At 34.1% G+C, this 21,236-nt stretch overlaps 1 protein-coding gene across 9 annotated transcripts in view; it reads right to left on the minus strand.

Annotated features, from left to right (window-relative positions):
• The window catches only part of LOC111051592 (transcription intermediary factor 1-alpha), a 128,845-nt gene that overhangs the window by 7,329 nt on the left and 100,280 nt on the right, over window positions 1–21,236 (minus strand). For 6 of the 9 annotated variants that reach the window (XM_039439226.1, XM_039439225.1, XM_039439218.1 and 3 more), the window contains 9 exons: window positions 20,690–20,887; window positions 19,767–19,862; window positions 18,032–18,336; window positions 16,955–17,126; window positions 15,882–16,098; window positions 11,924–12,059; window positions 10,172–10,183; window positions 4,032–4,227; window positions 428–586 (listed from right to left, as the gene is read on the minus strand). In XM_039439226.1, coding sequence (XP_039295160.1) covers window positions 428–586; window positions 4,032–4,227; window positions 10,172–10,183; window positions 11,924–12,059; window positions 15,882–16,098; window positions 16,955–17,126; window positions 18,032–18,336; window positions 19,767–19,862; window positions 20,690–20,887 — 1,491 coding nt within the window. The remainder of the gene's footprint in view (window positions 1–427; window positions 587–4,031; window positions 4,228–10,171; window positions 10,184–11,923; window positions 12,060–15,881; window positions 16,099–16,954; window positions 17,127–18,031; window positions 18,337–19,766; window positions 19,863–20,689; window positions 20,888–21,236) is intronic. The other 3 variants (XM_039439221.1, XM_039439222.1, XM_039439220.1) reach the window with 3 other exon arrangements.

A 21,236-nucleotide genomic window follows, 5' to 3' on the forward strand; every position in this document is an offset into this window, starting at 1 on the left:
TCAAACGGCAAGTGAAATTTGGAAATGTTGAATTTTCCAGCCTTGTTATGCCTAGTCCACACTATCGTCAAGTCGCTGGTCAAGCTGGGTTGCTTGCAATGTGACCGTTTTTGGATGCTCGGCTTGGCCACTAGCCTTCGCTTGGCTGATCTTCGACGAAATCGGAGCGATGGCAAGCGAAGGCCAGTGAAAGCAAGCGTTAGCAAAGCAGGCATCCACACTCTCGCACTCTCATCGTCATTTGTACGCATTGGGCGAAAGTGTGGATGTGGAATTACAAGAATGAATTTTCATTGTTACAGAAATCGCGTTAAACTACTTGCTTCTAAATTTGATCAAACTTCAAAAATACTAGATCAATAGTGAATATTTATGAATCTTGCGTGATAAGATGTACTGAACGTGTAAAAAGGTGTTAAATACTTACACTATTATAGATGTAAGCGTTCTTGAATATGAGCCTAATATCACTGATGACGTCCTCGACGCAGGTGTACTTTTCGACTGTGGTGTCGGCCGGGTCCAGCTTTTGTCTCACTTTCTCAAACGACATTGGCTTCTTGATCACCTCATAATAGCCCGTGTTCTAAAACATCGGAAAATTACAATTATAATTAGGTAAATTTATTAATTGAGAACAGTATATTTTACTCTTTGAAGCATTATTTCATTGGATAAGTGTACGCACAAACTTGTTTTTACCAGTGCAATAGGTCCCGGCTGCCTTAGAATCAGTCGTTAGGTCATGTCAGAGGGCCTGAAATTGATCAGTTGCAACCTGAAGGTCTGAAATCATACCTGAGCCAGCCATTTCACTCGTTATTATTATGTACCAGTGTACTAGTGTTCACTAGTATAATACTAGTATAGTATACAGATACTAGTGTACACTAGTGTACTCAGTTGTTTTATCAACATAAGATATAATCTCGATATGGAAGTTAAAAATGAAACAAAGTGAATCCTTATTGTGTCCTGGATTGAAGAAAAAAATAACGGAGAGGAGATGTGTTCTTGAGGCTGTGCCCACCAGATTTGGAATATTTTTCTAGTAATATTTTACAAAGTTTATTCAATTTACTGTAGATACCATCAAGTGATGAAAAAAAACAATCAAAATAAAACACGTATATAGAATGTTTTAGTTTATTAGTTTGTGAGATATGGGCACCTAAAAATGAAAATTTGGGAACAGATCATTTCAAAATTTGTACCAAATAAAATAGTTTTGAGCATTAATTTTATTGTTTATAAAATAGAATACATTTACATTTTGCATGGAGTAGCAGAATTTGGGCTATTCCATAGAGAATAGTTTTCATATTAAGTGTTTCAGATGTGAAAATTTGATGTATTGAATTATTATAAATAACCATATTCAAAATCATCTTTGTATTTTTATGACAAACAAATTAGTCATATCTGATTATTTTGATTTCAATTTCGATTCATTGCCAGAGAACTCAGAATGGTGAAATATTCTATACACACACAAACTCTGTAATTTGACAAATAAAGCATTAAGGCGGATGCACACCGGAGAAACGCGTTTCGTGAAAAAAGTTTCAGGAAACGTGAAACGAAAGTTGCTCGCAATTGACTGATAAGATTAAGCAGGGAACGTTTCTTTTGTATGCATGCGCGAGTGAAACGGAATGCATGAAACAAGTTTCATGAAAGAGGGCTTCACGAAATGCGTTTCTACGGTGTGCATCCCGCCGAAGTCCTAGATTACAGTAGAATAAAACTTGGGGTGGATGCAGACAGAGCACAGTCAGCGGTCAGAGCGATCTTAGGAGTATGGAGATATTCATATTATATTTTTATCATATATTTGTAAAATAACACCATAGTACCCTTTTTTGAGATCTTTTCGAGATCCCTCATCTTACATATTAATTTTTATGATGTAAGCATCGAAACTAGTTGTTTTTTATTTATTTTACATTAAAAAGATCCCAAAAAAATGTACTATGGTGTTATTTTACAAATAAGAAAATTGAGTAGCCCTGAATATATACGTTTTCAGATCTTATTGTACAGAGTGAGTCATATGTATGGGAACCATTAGTCTTCAATAAATTGGAGACTGTTGTAGATATGATACTGTAACTTTCAGGATAGGTTATTGGTCAAATACTCTACCTTTTGACGTACAACTGAATTTCAACCCCTCATAGGGGGGGTGACTTAGGGGATCATACTTGTATCCAAAATTAATTAATTAATTGTTTCAAGTGTTTGCGTTTTGTTTCAATGTGGAAGTTGGTGAAGAATTGAAAAGTCGCACATAACCTGTATTTGGACAATTTATTTTATGAAATTGGGATGGAAAGAAGTTTTGGACTGTAGTCTGTTACTTTGTCCTTAAGTTGATTGTGAATGATGAATAAATAATTAAATAAAATGGCGGCTCACTGAAGTTTTAGTTTTTAAAGAAATGTGGGATTGTAAGTCAAATATTTTGAATGTAAACACCCATTGTGACATCATTTTAAAGGCCTTTTCAGAACGAGAAAGATGACATCAATAAAAATTTTCTATGATACTTTAATCCAAAATGGCGGCTGATTGAACTCTATCAATTTATTTAAAAACTATAACTTTAAACAGCCGCCAATAGTATCATAGAACATTTTTATTAATGTCATCTTTCTCGTTCTGAAAAGGTCTTTGAAATGATGTATCATACAATTGGTGTTTACATTTAAAATATGGGAGTTAAAACCCCTAAGTCACCCCCTTATGAGGGGTTGAAATTCAGTTGTATATCAAAAGGTAGAGTATTTGACCAATAACTTATCCTGAAAGTTACAGTATTATATCTACAACAGTCTCCAATTTATTAAAGGGTTCCCATACATATGACTCACTCCGTATAATATATCTATAACCTTCTTAGACCACTGGAGCTCCGAACGCCTGACCACCCTCTGTGTGCACTCCCTTAAATACAGTTCACATATGAGACATTTCAGTTTTAGGGCCAGTTTCCGAGCTCGGGATTTAGGCTAAGTTCTAGACTTTAAACAGCTGGAGTCAGAAAATTGGCTTTCCAAAACAGGGCGTAGTCACAATAAAACGACCAACGATTTTAAAATTAAATTTCGAAAAACTAGAAAATTGAACACAAAATGACAAAAAGAGTAAATAGTGTGAAGTTTCAGCGATTTTGAAGTATTTAGGAATGTTTCATTTCGTTAAGGAAAAACGTTTCCAATTATAGAAATGAGAAAATACAGATTATCGTAAAAACTGCGACTACGTCCTGTTTCGGAAAGTCAATTTTTTGACTCCAGCTGTTCAAAGTCTAGACCTTAGCTAAATCCCGAGCTCGGAAACCGGCCCTTAACCTAGCGCCGCAGTGCAGGATGGTTTCTCACAGCTTGGCGTTGTTGTCATTTGAGATGGGTGTCTGGCTTGGAAGTGTTTCGGCCGCATTGCAGGATGACTGTTAACGGTTGCCGGAAGATCAACAGCTGGGTTTTTTTCGTTATTTTTCGTGATAGAGAAATTCTGATTGCAGATTCGTTCTCAGCGACCCCAAGTTTAGCCTGAAGGCTAAGAATGTCAACAATGTTTTTAAATAATTAAAAATCATCATGAAAAGTCATTAATATGGTTGTAAACCACGTTTCTGGAAACTTTTTACTGGTGACTGGAGTTATTATTGATTACAGGTAACAAAATCAAAATCATTGAGAAAGAAAACTGCTGATGAACGCGAATAAGACCGCCACTCCATTGTTCTATTGTCTCGGCTGCTTGGCTGAGCCTGGCTGGAGGGATCAAATAACCGACTGGATTGATCTTTCGTCTGTCCGCTAGGCGGAACTACGCCGACCATTGCTGGGTGGAAGATGTTACTGCGGCCGCTCGCATTCCCACCAAAGCTGCTATTATTTGCTGTCTCAGCGCCTAGTCCGAGTCAGACAAGCATCCAGCCTGCACTGCGGAGCTAGAGCTCTAGAGTTATTACAGTCTATAGTTTTTCAGCCCAGCAGAGGGATGGTGAGCCAACGTTCGCTTACCTCAGGACTGACAATCTCCCTGAAGTGCAGACTGGGATCGTACTGGCAGTAGAGCTCGAGCAGGATCCTCTCGACGAGTTTCTGCTCCTCGCTGGTGAGGGCGGTCGACGCCTTGCGCTTCACACCTGCCTCGGCCACTTTGTTAGACAGGGGCACCATGTCGGTGCACAGAAGGCATTGCCAAGGGTCGCTCTCACTGCAAACACATCAACTCAATCACATCACAATTCATTCAAATCACAGTCTACACTGCAACACAATTTTAGAAATTTATTTTTATATTATCTGGTATCTGTTCATCCTCCTTATATCCTATAGTGAGGTCCACGTTATAATGGCAGTGGAGAACAACGTTGCTGATCCTTTGTCTTGTCAATGCCTTCTATGGAGGGTAACTGATGCCGGTTTATTAATGTAATATAACTGATCATTCTCGTTTAAAACAATTAATTATATTTTATCAAGCAAGAATAGTTATTTATGTATTAAGAGCGTAAAACGCGACTTCATCGCTCGAGTCAAAACAGTTACCACGCGACGCGTAGCGGAGCGTGAAAATTTTGACGAGAGCGATACATTTTTCCGCTAGAATTACATAAAAAAAATTTCTACAACTGCAGTATTGGATTCCAATACAATGAACATTTTTTTTATAATTTATCCAATTATTTTGATGAATCAATGTAATAATAATAAAATGATACAATTTAATTATTCTATCTAATCATAATAATTTATTTTATAATGATTTATTATTAGGATAAGATAAAACAATTAGTATGATCTACAAAAAAAATTGGTAGGACCGTGATTTAAACCTGGGACCTTCAGCGTGAGACACAACGCTCTACGTGACTTTGCCAACATGACCGTTGGAAATGGGGCGAAAAAGTAGGGACATGAACTTATTGGAATTGCATTTTTCTAAAATATAGCCTACTGCACATGCGCTGCGGTTAGCGAGCGGTAAAGTAAACAGCTGGCGAGCGTAAAGTAGATTATCGCTCGCTCCTCACAAAACAACTGTTTTATGATGAGTTTTCAGTTCGTAAAGAAGAACTTTACGAGCGGTTGTAGAAAAATTATATTTTTCAATGATTTTATAATCAAGATACAATATTTTGTTAATTAATTATAATTCTACATAGTTAAAAACCGATCTGACAACAGAGCAAAGCAAGAAAGAGAAAGCTCTATCCGCTTTGTTGAATGATAGACAAGGATAGCAATACAATTGCTAATCAAACACTGCCACTAAAACGTAGACCTCACAATACTATATCATGGGAAGTACCTTTGAAGTATTACTCTCACTGTGGAGGTTCTGGGAGCACGGTAAATTGTTCCAAGCGGTAAATTATTGTGACTAGCGGTAAAAAGTTCCGCGTCCCATGGGAACCATTTTACAGTATATGTTCCGAAATCCAGTTACTGGTGAATTATTCCTGCCAAGGTCTATAAATACAGGTCATGACACTCGTGTTCCTTATGGAGCGGCCATTATGTGGGGTCTTTATGGCCGTACATTTGAAATATTTTAATCTGCTCATAACAAAATCATGAGTTATGCTCTTTAAAAACAATATTCTGGTTCAGATAATATGTAAATTTAGGTTTTCGATTTTCTAATAATGAAATTTCAATAATAAATGGTTAAATAATTCATTTTTTATTATTAAAAATTGTTCTTATTCTTGTAACTTGTTATGATACATATGACATTGGGACAAAAGGCAAACCTCAAAAAATAGTTTGAAGTTCCCAATCTAAAAATCAACAATTCAGTTCCTAGTTAGAATCTAAATATTATTATTCTGTGGGAAGAATTTATTTTACAATTCAAAGCCAAGCAATATTCCTTGAACAATATAATAAAATAACACATCATGTTGTTCAATCTATAATGATAACTGCTGATAAATTTGAAATTTGGTGAACTAGAACCCAATAAAATGGCGATTTTGCAATGCATCACGGGATTGTATCATGACCTACATTTATAGATCTTGATTCCTGCCTCGCACTCTGACCGCGGTACCACAATCGAAGAACTGTCATTGGTCGATAATGGACCGTCTGCACATGCGCTGCGGTTAGCGAGCGGTAAAGTAAACAGCTGGCGAGCGTAAAGTAGATTATCGCTCGCTCCTCACAAAACAACTGTTTTATGATGAGTTTTCAGTTCGTAAAGAAGAACTTTACGAGCGGTTGTAGAAAAATTATATTTTTCAATGATTTTATAATCAAGATACAATATTTTGTTAATTAATTATAATTCTACATAGTTAAAAACCGATCTGACAACAGAGCAAAGCAAGAAAGAGAAAGCTCTATCCGCTTTGTTGAATGATAGACAAGGATAGCAATACAATTGCTAATCAAACACTGCCACTAAAACGTAGACCTCACAATACTATATCATGGGAAGTACCTTTGAAGTATTACTCTCACTGTGGAGGTTCTGGGAGCACGGTAAATTGTTCCAAGCGGTAAATTATTGTGACTAGCGGTAAAAAGTTCCGCGTCCCATGGGAACCATTTTGACAGTATATGTTCCGAAATCCAGTTACTGGTGAATTATTCCTGCCAAGGTCTATAAATACAGGTCATGACACTCGTGTTCCTTATGGAGCGGCCATTATGTGGGGTCTTTATGGCGGTACATTTGAAATATTTTAATCTGCTCATAACAAAATCATGAGTTATGCTCTTTAAAAACAATATTCTGGTTCAGATAATATGTAAATTTAGGTTTTCGATTTTCTAATAATGAAATTTCAATAATAAATGGTTAAAAAATTCATTTTTTTTATTATTAAAAATTGTTTTTATTCTTGTAACTTGTTATGATACATATGACATTGGGACAAAAGGCAAACCTCAAAAAATAGTTTGAAGTTCCCAATCTAAAAATCAACAATTCAGTTCCTAGTTAGAATCTAAATATTATTATTCTGTGGGAAGAATTTATTTTACAATTCAAAGCCAAGCAATATTCCTTGAACAATATAATAAAATAACACATCATGTTATTCAATCTATAATGATAACTGCTGATAAATTTGAAATTTGGTGAACTAGAACCCAATAAAATGGCGATTTTGCAATGCATCACGGGATTGTATCATGACCTACATTTATAGATCTTGATTCCTGCCTCGCACTCTGACCGCGGTACCACAATCGAAGAACTGTCATTGGTCGATAATGGACCGTCTGTGCATGCGCTGATAGCTTGTTTGTCTATCATAGCAAAGCCATAGAATACACAACCAACAAAATAATGTTTGATAACGATTCATTGAATGATTTGTTCTGTATAGAATATTTGAGAGTAATGAAGTGGAACAAGTGCACACTTCTATAGACGGTAATTTTGTAAAGCAGCTTTTGTTCATTTAGGCAGCTAGTAAACAACACAATTTGGTGGTAATCAACTTCATAAGTGCGCCCCAAAAGCTTGAATCAAAGTTTTGAAGTGGCATTCCATGGAAACAAGATAGTAGTTTTGCACCAGTCACGTGAAATTGAAAAATTTACCACTAGAACTGGAACAATTTACCGCTTTTCGTATTCCCAGATCCAACCCAATGTTGGGCCTATTCAACACATTCACTGAATCAGATCACAGTTCATTGAAATGCAAGTAAAACAGATTATGGCAACAGCTATAGTGAGAATGCATTGCACTATACAACATATACATTGTATATACAGAGGTACCATGTCTGTGCATGACAGGGATTACCACGGGTCGCTCTCACTGTTAGACAGTTCAAAACATTCACTGAATTAGATCACAATTTCAAAGTCAAACAAATATCCATTGCTGGAAAAGTTTAGAAACATTCATCTGCTATTGGTCTCTATTCATCATCCGAGAAGTCAAACAATTAGCTATTGCTGGAAAAGTTAAGAAACATTCATCTCCTATTGGTCTCCATTCATCACCTCCGATATGTCAAACAAATAGCCATTGCTACAAAAATTTGGAAACATTCATCTCCTATTGGTCTCCATTCATCGCCTCCGATAAGTCAATCAAATAGCTATTGCTGGAAAAGTTAAGAAACATTCATCACCTATTGGTCTCCATTCATCACCTCCGATATGTCAAACAATGGCCATTGCTACAAAAGTTTGGAAACATTCATCTCCTATTGGTCTCCATTCATCATCTCCGATATGTCAAGCAAAAAGCCATTGCTACAAAAGTTTCGAAACATTCATCTCCTATTGGTCTCCATTCATCGCCTCCCCGATAAGTCAAACAAATAGCTATTACTACAAAAGTTTGGAAACATTCATCTCCTATTGGTCTCCATTCATCACCTCCGATATGTCAAACAAATAGCCATTGCTACAAAAGTTTAGAAACATTCATCTCCTATTGGTCTCCATTCATCGCTCCGATAAGTCAAACAAATAGCTATTACTACAAAAGTTTGGAAACATTCATCTCCTATTGGTCTCCATTCATCGCCTTCGATAAGTCAAACAAATAGCCATTGCTACAAAAGTTTGGAAACATTCATCTCCTATTGGTCTCCATTCATCACCTCCGATAAGTCAAACAAATAGCCATTGCTACAAAAATTTGGAAACATTCATCTCCTATTGGTCTCTATTCATCCTCAGAGATGTCAAACAAATAGCCATTACTACAAACGTTTGGAAACATTCATCTCCAATCATTCATAATTATGTCCTATTGGTCCTCCTAAAAATTCATCCTCCTAAAAACTGCTAAATCATGGGAAGCAACTAGGTGTCACTCTCACTGTTATTCAATTGAAAACATTCACAAAGTTTGATAAAAATTCATTAAAATCAAAGTTGAAATCATAGCTACTGCGAGAAAATTCGAGGAGCATTATCTGGCCATGTTTTTTACATTATTATTTATAGATTCATTGAAATCCGATTCAAACATCTAGCAGCTGTTATTGCCAGTTTCACTTTATAGATTCAGCACCTGATTAACATTGATTTGCTATCCTTATCTGTTTTTGGACAAAGCAGATAGTTCATTTTCCTGCTCCGCAATGTTGTCAAATCGCTTGTATGCTATCAATCAATAATATAATGAGCTACAGTACCAGAGACTACAGTACCAGTACATTACAACCTACTATATCATGGAAAACACCTTTTCGTGTCACTTTTGCTGTGATGTCACAATTTTATTTTGAATTAAAAATTATGCTTCACCTACTTTAGCTTCAACGATAGATTGTATTCACATGACAAAAACTATTAGGTTATTAGAAGAAGAATGAAGAGAATATTTTATGAGAGAACTTTTCCTAGGAGCCGTACTTCAAACCCTAAAATACACCTTTAAATTGAAAAATCCATAAAAGATTTCTTAGTGAGCTCTGTCACAAGTTTTATTGCAATCCATGCAGAAAGTTTTAAGAAATCGACATCAGTTCATCTCAATCTTATAAGTACTGTATAGATTACAACAACAATCTAAAACTTCATAGAATTTTCCACAACTCAATTTTTCTAGAAGTTTGTTCAATCAGGTTCCACAGATACATGCCATATAAAATTTATAATGTCCCAAGAAGCACATATAGCTATATCAATTACTATTTTACCATGGATAACATCGATAGTTTTACTTTAACATGAAAAAATTGAGAGTTTGAACAAAATATATGGACGGACGTAAAGATATAGGGAGTTGTGAAGTTAAAAAATAATTAGGTCGTAAATTGTCATGCTGTAGCATGATAAAAGATGCAAGTTACTTTACAAAAGCTGTATGTGACTTCTAAGAGGTACATTAAATGGAGCTTTTATTAGAATCTTCAGGATAAAGCAAATATAAAAAAAAATTGATCATTAAATAAATTTAATTAAAAGCTACAATTTTCTAGTCTACAGGATAGGAATTCTGAACATGCCAAGGGAAAAAATGCATCTATCAGGATAAGAATTGATGGATTCAAGACATATTATATATACTTCAAAGCTAACTACTTACACCGAAAAAGCTAATTGAAATAAATCTACCATATCATTTTAGCTTAGACCATGCAGGGTAAGAAGGGTTATAAGCAGGACTGATATTGGAAGGATATCTCAGATTTATAGAAATGGGTATTAGATTTGCAGTATAAACAACTTACTGTTTCCAAATCCTATGGGCATCATAGAAAAAAATACCAATATTTCAATAAAACTTTACAAGCTACTACACCGTACAGTGGAGTATTTAATTACAATTCGTGTACTGAATCGTATTAAGGAAGTATTCTGTATATATTCTCAAGTTTTTGAAAAATATCTACGATAAAAATTATAAAATAATTATGGAGTACTATAATATAGATAATACTGTAAATTATTGCAGAATACAATAAAACAGTGTGAGGCATTAAGGCTGAATACAACCCACAAAATCATATTGCTGATACTAAATTGTTCAAAATACGCAGTATAACAAATCAGTGATTTGATTTACATTTGGATTCGATTTGCAAGTTCAATCATAAAATTTCAATATGTTCAAGTTAATTTTTAATTCAAAGCTACAACGTATTTTTTTATTCAACTCTCAGACTAGGCGAACATTTTAAATTGATAAAAATACCCCATAAAAATGTAAAAAAAACTCCTCAAAATTTACAACAAAAGTCTATTAAATAATATGTACAATTTCTGGCTGAAAAAATAACTTCAATAGATATTTATATTCGATGTAATATTTCAGTTTTAAAACGAAACAAACAATACTGTCTTGTTTACAGCAATTTGTAATAGAATGATGTTATCCATGATAAAATTGTCACTGGAAACTATTTTTTAACAAAACTATAATTATTATTTCATATTGCTCTAGTTTTATAAGGTGCCATTAGTGATTAGTGTATCCATTAGTGGTGTTAGTTCACAGTATGTCTTTTTGAGACAGTATATTTCACAGACTTGGGCTTTAAGCCTATTGTTCTTTTCCCAATCATTAATAATTGAGAATAATATTGTATCTATCAATGTATAAATGTTTTGACACACTGATACATGCATGTATGAGAAATGTTCGTATATTGAGAAAAATATAGCGTTCGAAATTAAATTTATTCTTCTCGTAAATAGAAAATACGACACTTAAAATATAAGAAAAATGGCAGTTTCAAACGTAATATCTACCTTAGTGGAAGCATAAGGTAGCAAGCGTTTGCAATCGCTTGTCTATCTACATTTTTAGAAAGTTTATGGGATCAAGTCAAATCAATTTTATTGTTTACATTGCTTCTAACAGAACAGCTCATTCATCTATATATACAATCATGAAAATAATCAGTTAAAGAATTTCTTGAGTAATATAATTTGACAAGAATAAAGATGACTTCCACCACGAAAAATGAGTTAAGTTGGAGTACCTTCTTAAATCTCTATATATAAAAATAAATGTCTGTTTGTGTGTTACTTTGTTTGTTAGATTGTTTGTTCCCTATAGACTCGAAAACTACTTGACAGAACGGCATAAAACTTTATGAATATGTTGTGTGAATATTGAGTATGGTTTCTGACCAGAAATTTTAATAAGGGGGCTAATAATAATTATATATTAATCCATTTTACTGACCTATGTTTTCGAAATTCTCGGCCGAGCAATTAACGTAGAACGGGGAGATCATGATTTAAATTTAAGATCATGTTGTGATAATATGATTTAGCATCTAAACTTACCAGCTGTAATAAACACGAATTCTTCAAGATTTCAGAAGATCAGGCTTTCATTTTGTGAAGTTTTTAATTAAACCCTTGCGGAGCACGAGTTACCTGCTAGTATGAAATAACATTATTATTTATTGGAGGGAATAATGGTTTTAATAATACAAATTAAAGGAAACAGGAGGTTATGAGAGACAACTTACTCGGGGAAATCAGGTATGCGAGGTATGTGACATTTGATGTGGAACACCTTGGGACAGTAGTCACAGCACAACACTGGCTCCCCTCCGTCCAGGCACACAGCACACCAGTCTTCGTTCGGGTCATCTTTTTGACTTTCTGTGACAAAAAACAATTGAAAATTACAAAAAAATGAGCAAAGTGTACTACTAAATCTATAAAAACACTATCAAGTAATCCTAAAGAAAATGAAAATATTCTTCATTGGACGAAACTGGGGTGTGGTCACATTGAATGCGTACATGTGTAAGTGCATGTCAGATCATGCATGAACCGAAAAACAAAGTTTGAAAAGTGCCATTGAGACACGTTGTGACTTGCTCTCACACTGCTCACACTGAACGCAACCAGCAAGTGTACGCGTTCAGTCTGAGTGTTCCTATTGCTCATTCCAGATTTTCTTTCTCATATGCACGCTTGGTAATGCATGATCAAGCTTGCACTTGCACATATCCTTAGGTCACACCCTTAAATATAATCTTTCTCTACTTATCAACCTACGTAATATCTCTACTTATCATGTGAAACTTCCAAATGTGAAAGTAGGGGCAGGTATTCTTTTCTGACTTTCATTTTTCATTTTACTTTCATCTTTTATAACAATTTTTGTCATTGTAATTATGTTTTTGGGACAAATAAAGATTTGAATTTGAATATCTACTGAATTTATAATGCTATAGAATATATTTTTGAATTCTTGGTTGATTGAGCTTAGTGAATTCGTTCAGTATTCAAACAGTAGACAACGAATTATCCAAATGGAGAGAATTTTAATAAACTTCAAGTGTGGAAAAATTGGAACAAAATCCATAATTATTAAAACAATATTTTTATGAAAATAGGTAATTAATGTTGATTAGCAAGCGGTGAACAATTTCCTCACATTTGAGGATAATGTTTCAAATTATTACTTGATTAAGAGTGAGCAAAAAATAAGCTAGGTCTAATTTAGGTTGATTTGAATTAACATTGAGCTACCTGGGTTAAATTACTAGACTTTATTCAAGCAAATAGGAGAGAATCTTCTAACCTAGAAGAATTTTAATAATTGAAAAATTTTCTGTTCCTTATACAACAATCAACATCAGTTCAGCTGAAGATGTGTCAGGTGTTGCCATGAAACTGGCTCTGTAATTTAGATTGATTTTGAACAAATATAGTGGTAATGACAACAACGTCTTATTCTCTTAATTATGGAGAAATACTACAACATCTCTTCTAAAATCAAATTAGTAATTTTCAAGTTGAATTTGCTATCCATCCTTTCCTCATTAGTTTTTTCAGGGCGATATCTATAGAAAAAGTAAATTTACTTGACTGAAAAATACCCATAGAAGACACAATTCATGATCCAACATACTATGAATAGTAATAGAGAAAAATAAATTGATACATCCTTTGATTCATCTGGAACTAATGATTATATTTCACAAAAAGTCATTTTCTAGGGAAGACGCACAACTGATGAGACAACATCCTCAACTTACAAGTGAAATTATAAATTCAGACACAACTTATAAACGATATGGAAACAGGAGAATGTAGAAATATCACTGACAAAACATTAAAGAAAGTAATATTTTCAAACTGAGCCTATGTCACATTCAAAGAACGCATTGCTTAGAAAACAAAATCACAATAGAAGTTGAAGCAAAGAAAATATCGATAATAAGTGGATGCAAAATAGGAGAAAATTATATAAAAAGAAGAGGCGTAGCATGCTGGAAATATAAAGAGAAATGAACTTCCACCGGGAGAAGATTAAAAATAATAATTCATTTTTGAAAGAAAAGTCGAACATTTGATTTTATATAGATAACTTTTTCCAAGATCGAAGAAAGAACAATGAAACATTTCAAAGCATTGAAAACAGAGCAGTGATTTTGAGGTGCATTTTTATGGTTATAATTATAATTTGTGTTTATTCAGCATTTTTCCAAGAATAGGATAATGTGGCAAAAAAGTGCTAAAGTGAGAAGGAGGAGGAGGAAGAGGAAAAGGAGAAGAAGAAGGGGGAGGTGGAGGAGGAGGAGGAGGAGGAGAAGGAGGAGGATGGTAAGGAAAAGTGGAGATGATGAGGAGAGACGAAAGGTCAAGTGTAAGACTTTTAGTGAAGGGAATTTTTTCAATTTTGAAAAATTTGAAGTGATTGATGCTTTGGAGAAAACCACGAAAATTGCATTGAGTTGAGTTAGGACTTCTTAATCCTCTCTGTCATTGAACCTTGCACATTAAGGAACAAGGGTATAGAGCGTTCTCAAAAGTTATTGAAACGAACACTTCATAATAATCGAGAGTAATCAGGATTCCAAGGGAAATGTACAGCTGCATTAAATAATTTTCTCACTGAAGTAATAATATAGGTAATGAAAACATATTATAAACAAAATAATAAGTATTGAAAGTGACATTCTTTAAATAAGTTTAATGTACTCTTCAAGTTATTGAAAAAAATCTCCAAGTTGATACTCTTCTGATAAAACATTACTTTCAATCAGTAATTGACAGACGAAGTCAATTCCTTAATAATAATGGAACACGTTGAATAATTTGCAATAATTATAATAATAATAAGAGGAACATCGTTGCTATTATAACCATTACGATCAGTCAAGCATTGACAAAACTCTAAGTTTCTTCAGATATATTTTGAAAAACAAAATTGGTAATCATGAATGAGTTTATAAAGTAGATATTTTCGAAATTGACAATTCAATTTTAACAATAGTTTTCTAGCTCAACATGTAAACTCTAATTATGATAATATGCTGGGAATGTAAGGAGAGAGAAGAGGAGAGAGATATAATCATGCTCACATGCAACACTACTAAGAAAGTGCTCAGGATAGGCATAGGAGAGAAATGAATTTTCATTATTCTACTAATGAAATCAATAGAACTTTCATCACAACATTTTCATGACTAGGTTATGCTATTGAGTTTTCTTCATAAATTCAAGGCTGCCCTCAAAGTATGAGAACTCAAGAGAGCAAAAAAACTATATTAAAAGTAACTCTCTTTCATTATTATGTTTATCTTTGAAAAACACCCTTACAATCAAATTATTTTAGTTTTGTTGAAATAAAACTTACAACAAAGTTTGTTTCTACACCTCATAATCAATAATAATTGATAATTAAATTAATATTAAATTTTTCATGGAAGAATTAATAATAGCTACATGATAGCTGAAGTTATAATATTATTGCAATTAATGAGTACCTTTATTGATATTACTTTGAAGACTTCGTGTTAAAGTATAAATAGATCTATATTATGAAGAAGTTTCAAGAATTTTACAACTGACCACCAAGGCGTGAAAGGGAAATAAATAGACTAGAAACTAGAAGACTGTAAAGTTTGCAGACATCAATAACATATTTATCGAGCTAAAGATGAATTTAAAAAAATAAATTAATATACTGCAATGATAGAAACAAATACCATTAATTGAAATAAATATTTCCAAAAGCTGATGGTTGATTTCAAATGTTAAAAGATAATTTGAGAAAAAAAATAAAAAAGTAATAGAAACAAACACGAAATTGAAAGAAATATTTCAAATATTGGAAAATAAATAAAAATGAATAGAAATTGCTATTGTAAAAATGATTAAGGACTGAAAATTTTATGAATAACTATAAGACTTAACCTATTTCGGACTATATGCAACTTTATCTAAATTTGGGAGAGGAATAGCACAAGGTTACCTTATTTTTTCTCTCCCTATCATTTTGATGATGTACTTATTATATCAATAAATAAAGAATCACAAAGAATATAGTAATAGAAGCTGACACGATTAATTGAGAGAAATATTTCAAAGATTGGAAAATAAATTGAAATAAATAAAGTAATAGAAGGTTGATAGAAAGAGATATTTTTGAAAAAGCTGACGGTTGATTTCCAGCAAGCTAAGCACCTCTCTGTGATTGACCCTGTCTGTGAGCATTGGAATTGCCTTGAGTGTTGGAGGTTGAGGCGGGTCGTGGGAGGGGGGAAGGGGTAACAGCCGAGCTGTCAGTGGAGCTGTCCACTTGGGGGGTTCCGTTCGTCTCCCCCCCAACCACCTCCGGAATCATCTCTGTGCCCTGACTGTCCAGCTTGGCTATGGTCATCATCAGGTCGTTCACTGAGTCCTGCAAGCACGAAGTTTAAAAAATTAAATGGAAACCAACAACTACAATCAGAGATCAACAACTTAAATCAGAGATCAAGTTGGAAATAAATCAGAGATCAACAACTTTAATCAGAGATCAAGTTGGAAATAAATAAGAGATCAACAACTTTAATCAGAGATCAAGTTAGAAATCAATCAGAGATCAACAACTTTAATCAGAGATCAAGTTAGACATTAATCTGAGATCAAAAAATTTAATCAGAGATGAAGTTAGAAATCAATCAGAGATCAACAACTATAGACGAAGATCAAATAAGAAATTAAACCGAGATCAACATTTGCAATGATAAATCAAGTTGGCAATTAATCAGAGATCAACAACTGTAATCCGAAATGAAATAACTTCTGTCATTCACTTGATAAACACAGAATTCAACTTCTAAAACCAGTACAATTTGTAATTTATTTGAAAGAAGGAAAGCATCTTCAATTCAATAAGAAATGGAGCGTCACATACTTGAAATAGTTCAAGTAACACAAGTACATACTCCCATAAATTAAGCTCAAATGAAGTCAATGTTTATATAAATGGAGACAGAATTTCCAATAAATTTAACACTGATATCAAAGACATAGTAAAATAATAATTGTTCTAAAAAACGTAATATGTCGTCTGTTTTACTTAGTTTTATTAACACAAATCAATGATGATGCATCATTGAATATGAAGTTTTTTATCTGATAGATAGTTTGATTTTAGTCTTTTCTAATCAAATGGAAAATATAACATTTTGTGGTTCAAAATTGTGGCACATAACTTCTAACATTACAACAAACTTCCTATTTCTCTATTGTTATTCCATGGTAAAACTTACCTGACAGAACTTGTCGAGACACTTTTCGGCGTCATCGCTGGCCTTGGTGGAGAGACGAGGGGAGGGGGTCTTGGGCACTGATGACGTCACCGCCACCCCCCCACCAGCTCCCCCTGTACCCGAAGTCCCCCCTGCAGCCGGTGTCTTGCTGCCTGAACTAGGTGCTGCTTGACTGTCAAAAACAAACAAAAAAATATTCTTATTCGATAAATTAACGAATTTATATGTAAAAAAAAATTATAAATTGAATGAATTCAATTTCCTAAATCCTTATGAAGTCATACAATATAAAGGTTTATAAGCTTAGCTTGAAAAAATCAGCACTATTTGCTGAATACAGATGAATACTCTCCGATGCACGTACTTGATCTAACAAAGCCACCACCAATGCCACGAGAACCAATGAGAGAGAAGGACAATACAAAGACATTATTAATCAGCAGATGCAGGTGATAGAATACGCGCCTGTAATGTGAATCATTCATTTTGAAACCCCACGATAACCAAATTCTAAAAAATGTTCATTGAGTTTCGACAGAAAAAGAGTTACAAGTGTAGCGAATTCATAGAGAACGAAAACCACCATTGGACCGTCTCCCTCAATAAAAAAGGTGGAGTTTCGATTACATGACTCTAATTAGCAAAAATCTAATAAATTATGCTAATACTAAACATCGAATAATTCTGAATAATATAGAAGCAGCATATTGCCATCTAAAAGCGTGAATCTGACCCCCTAACCTTCAACTAATTTCTCACTAATCCCTAACTAGTGTGCAACGGAGTAGCTGATTAAGTAGCAGTCTACAACGAAATCTGGTGCCATGAAACCTGCTGAACTGAGTATCTCAAATTTGAGACTGAACTGATGTACTCACAAAATAAAGATACGTGCGATTTTACTAAACTCGGTCAAGATATTTGAATATTGACAAATCAATAGCTGGCTGCATGATCCAAGTGCATTGGAGCTTGGTGATATCGGACATTAGTAATGTATAGTTAAGCCAGTTACAGGCTTTATTCTGTTTGTTATTTATAATGTATGAATTACATTGTTGAATGAGATGTGTTCACCTGTTAATCTGCTGTTTGAGCGTGATCTTGAAGGAGGTGTCCTGGTCGAGAGGCAGCTGTATGAGTGGCGGAGGCGGAGGTGCCGCGACTGCAGACGTTGACGACTGCGACTGTTGCTTAGCAGCAGCCGCCTGCGACTGCGGAATGTGCCACAGGATGCCAGCGGTCGCTGCGGCCGGCGACTGCGACTGTCGCGACTGTTGCTGCTGGTTGGAGCTGTGTGGCGACTGGACGCGCTGCACTAGTTGCCTGGCTGTCGAGCTGTATGAACCGGCAGGCGGACGGCTGTGGGTCTGTTGTGCTATCTGCAAGGCATCCCATTCAAACGATCATTCATTAATCCATTCATTCGTAAAAACTATGAGGAAATGCATCTATCATAGTTAAGAGACACAAATAACAAATAGTTTCTTCAATAATTGAACAAAGTAAATTTTTAACACGGAATTTCATGATAAATATGAAATAATACAATAAAAAGATCATTCATTCACTTGTCAAAATCTCAAAATTCGTTGATGAAATTATTTTTAGAAGTTGAGGTTGATTTGAAGTTAAAATAAATTAAAAGATATTTTAATTGATCGAGCGAAGTGAGGTCTAAGATTCAAGTCGACGGTTTTACATTTCTCTTAATGTTTATATGTTTATATTTTTGTTTATATTTAATATGTTTATGTTTTTATGTTCCGAATTTACAGCGAAACGCAGCAATAGATATTCATGAAATTTGACAGGTATGTTCCTTTTTGAATTTCGCGTCGACGTATACATACGGTTTTTTGAAATTTTGCATTTTAAGGATAATACAAAAGGAAAAGGAGTCTCATTTGAACGCCAATATTACCGTAAAAATCAGACTTTAGAATAATTATTCATCATAAATCAGCTGTCTAGTGGACTATAATACTACCCGTTCAAAAACATCGAACATCTTGAAAATGTATCTTTCCATCAACGTTGTAGCCAGACCTGATAACTGCGCTCACACTCACATTCCGGGAAGACACGTCACGGTAGGATAGGACAGAAAGCTCTATGTTTATTTAAGATTTTTTCTAGACATTTTAAATTCATAAATTATTTATTATTTTTTGAGAAAACATAACAACAGGTCAATGTAACTTACTGAGCGCGAGGTCTACTGTTCACAGAACTAATAGTATAATAGACCGCAATAAATTTGAATAGCATGAATAGCGAGGTCATGATTTTAACATAGTGTTTTACGAAAAAGGCGACAGTTGTTATCCTAAGTGACAACTGTATCCGCGCTTGACTGTATTAACAGCAATAGTCGATATATAAAGACTACAATATACAATAATAGATTACAACCGTTAATAAAGATGTCGCGCGGCTAGAAACGTAGTAGAGTCATCGCTTTGGAATTGGACCTTTATATTGAATTGTAAATTACAAAACACAATTTCCGTACTTTAGGAATAAAATGAAAAGGGAGTTGAAATAAAATAAAGAAATCTAAATGAAATTTATAACCAATTACTTTGGTTAGAAAATAACTGTGTAACTATAAAAAGTATTTTGATGAAAAGATGATTATTGACATAAATATAAGTTTGGATAGATAAATGATGCGAGCTAACAGAAATCAGGAGATGAGAAAATGTTAACCTTTTCAACTGTAAATGATACAATATCAAAGCAAAACTAAATCTAAATAAAATTGTATAACAAACAATACATACAGAATGAATTTAGGATTTATTATTACCGTCCTAAATTTGGATGATTTACGGCTCAGATCAAAAAATCGGTGAACGATGGAAGGAGAACTTAAACGTTTTGAGGTTTCTTTTGCAGGAGAATTCTGGAAAATCAGGAAAGGGTAAATAGGTTAATTGAAAGGAAGAGGAAATAAGTAATAGGAAGAGGAATTGGGATAGAAATAAGAGTATACAATAAGAGCCCAAAAATATATTTCTCAGAAATATTAAATTTAGATGATTTGAAAATAAAATCAAACTGAAATATCAATGAACACTGGAAAATGCGGTTGCACAAAAGCCTGTTGAATTTTAACAATGTGAACCAATCAGACAAGGCTTTAGATGAAAATACATTGGAAATTGCATTTGTTCAAATTCTAATTAATGAATAAATTATTATTAAATGAAAATCCCAATTAAATGCTGTAAATCACCCCGAAAACTTCTGCTACTGCAAATATTGACAACAGGGTAAACAGCTAGATGGAAATTCTATGAGCGCTGCTATTCAGAGATTGTCAGTTTGGTGTAAGGTTAAGCAATTTTTTAATAATTTAATATAAATAATATTTTTTTTTAATTTCCTGACCGGCAATTAGGAGGTACTGGGTTCGATTCCCGGGCTGACAAATGAATTTTGTATAATAGCGCTCATCGAATTTCCATCTAGCTGTTTACCCTGTTGTCAATATTTGCAGTAGCAGAAGTCTTCGGGGTGATTTACAGCATTTAATTGAAATATCCGTTATTAATAATTTGGATGAGGCTTTTTTTGAAAAGAAAGTTTGTCTCACAGTTAAAATTTAAAAGGCTTTCGTGCAACCGAGCCTGAGCTATTGGGAAAAATTTCGAAATAAGTTTGAAAAAACTTGATTCCAAAACATTTATAAAATCAAAAGATATATTAATTGATAATGTTTTTTGTTACCTGAGCTTGATAGGGTGAAGGATACCGTGGCTGGGCTGCGACCATATGGGGCGGATGACCCTGCGGAGGAGGCAGATACCCGGGCTGTGTCGAGGAGGCGGTCACAATCACGTTGGGCGCTCCACCACCCAGCCTGTGTTGCACGTATATCTGCGGGTTCTGAGGTGATGTCGTGCGCATTGCGTGGTTTGCCATGAACTGAAACAATTTAAAAATAATAATATTATGTGGGTTCAACTGCAAGCTTCATACAGAAAACTTTTTCAAATTCGTAAAATATAGTCCCCAGTGTTTGTTCAAAGTATTGTTTCTTTCAAGTATAGTTTGTTCAAGCTTTACATGCATATGCACTCATAGACCAATAAAAGAATCAGAAACATCCAAAGAGTCAATAACTTGTTTGACCTATGTAGCCGGGAGAAATTTCTGTGTCCGGTCTGCCAAAACTGAGCTTCAAATTGATAATTCAAAATCCACTCATCATGTAATGCATAATAAAACTTCCACTTTGAGGTTAGAATACATTCGTGATCTTGCCTTTGAAATT

The sequence above is a fragment of the Nilaparvata lugens genome, chromosome 12 (assembly GCF_014356525.2).
Source record: "Nilaparvata lugens isolate BPH chromosome 12, ASM1435652v1, whole genome shotgun sequence".
Lineage (NCBI taxonomy): Eukaryota > Metazoa > Arthropoda > Insecta > Hemiptera > Delphacidae > Nilaparvata > Nilaparvata lugens.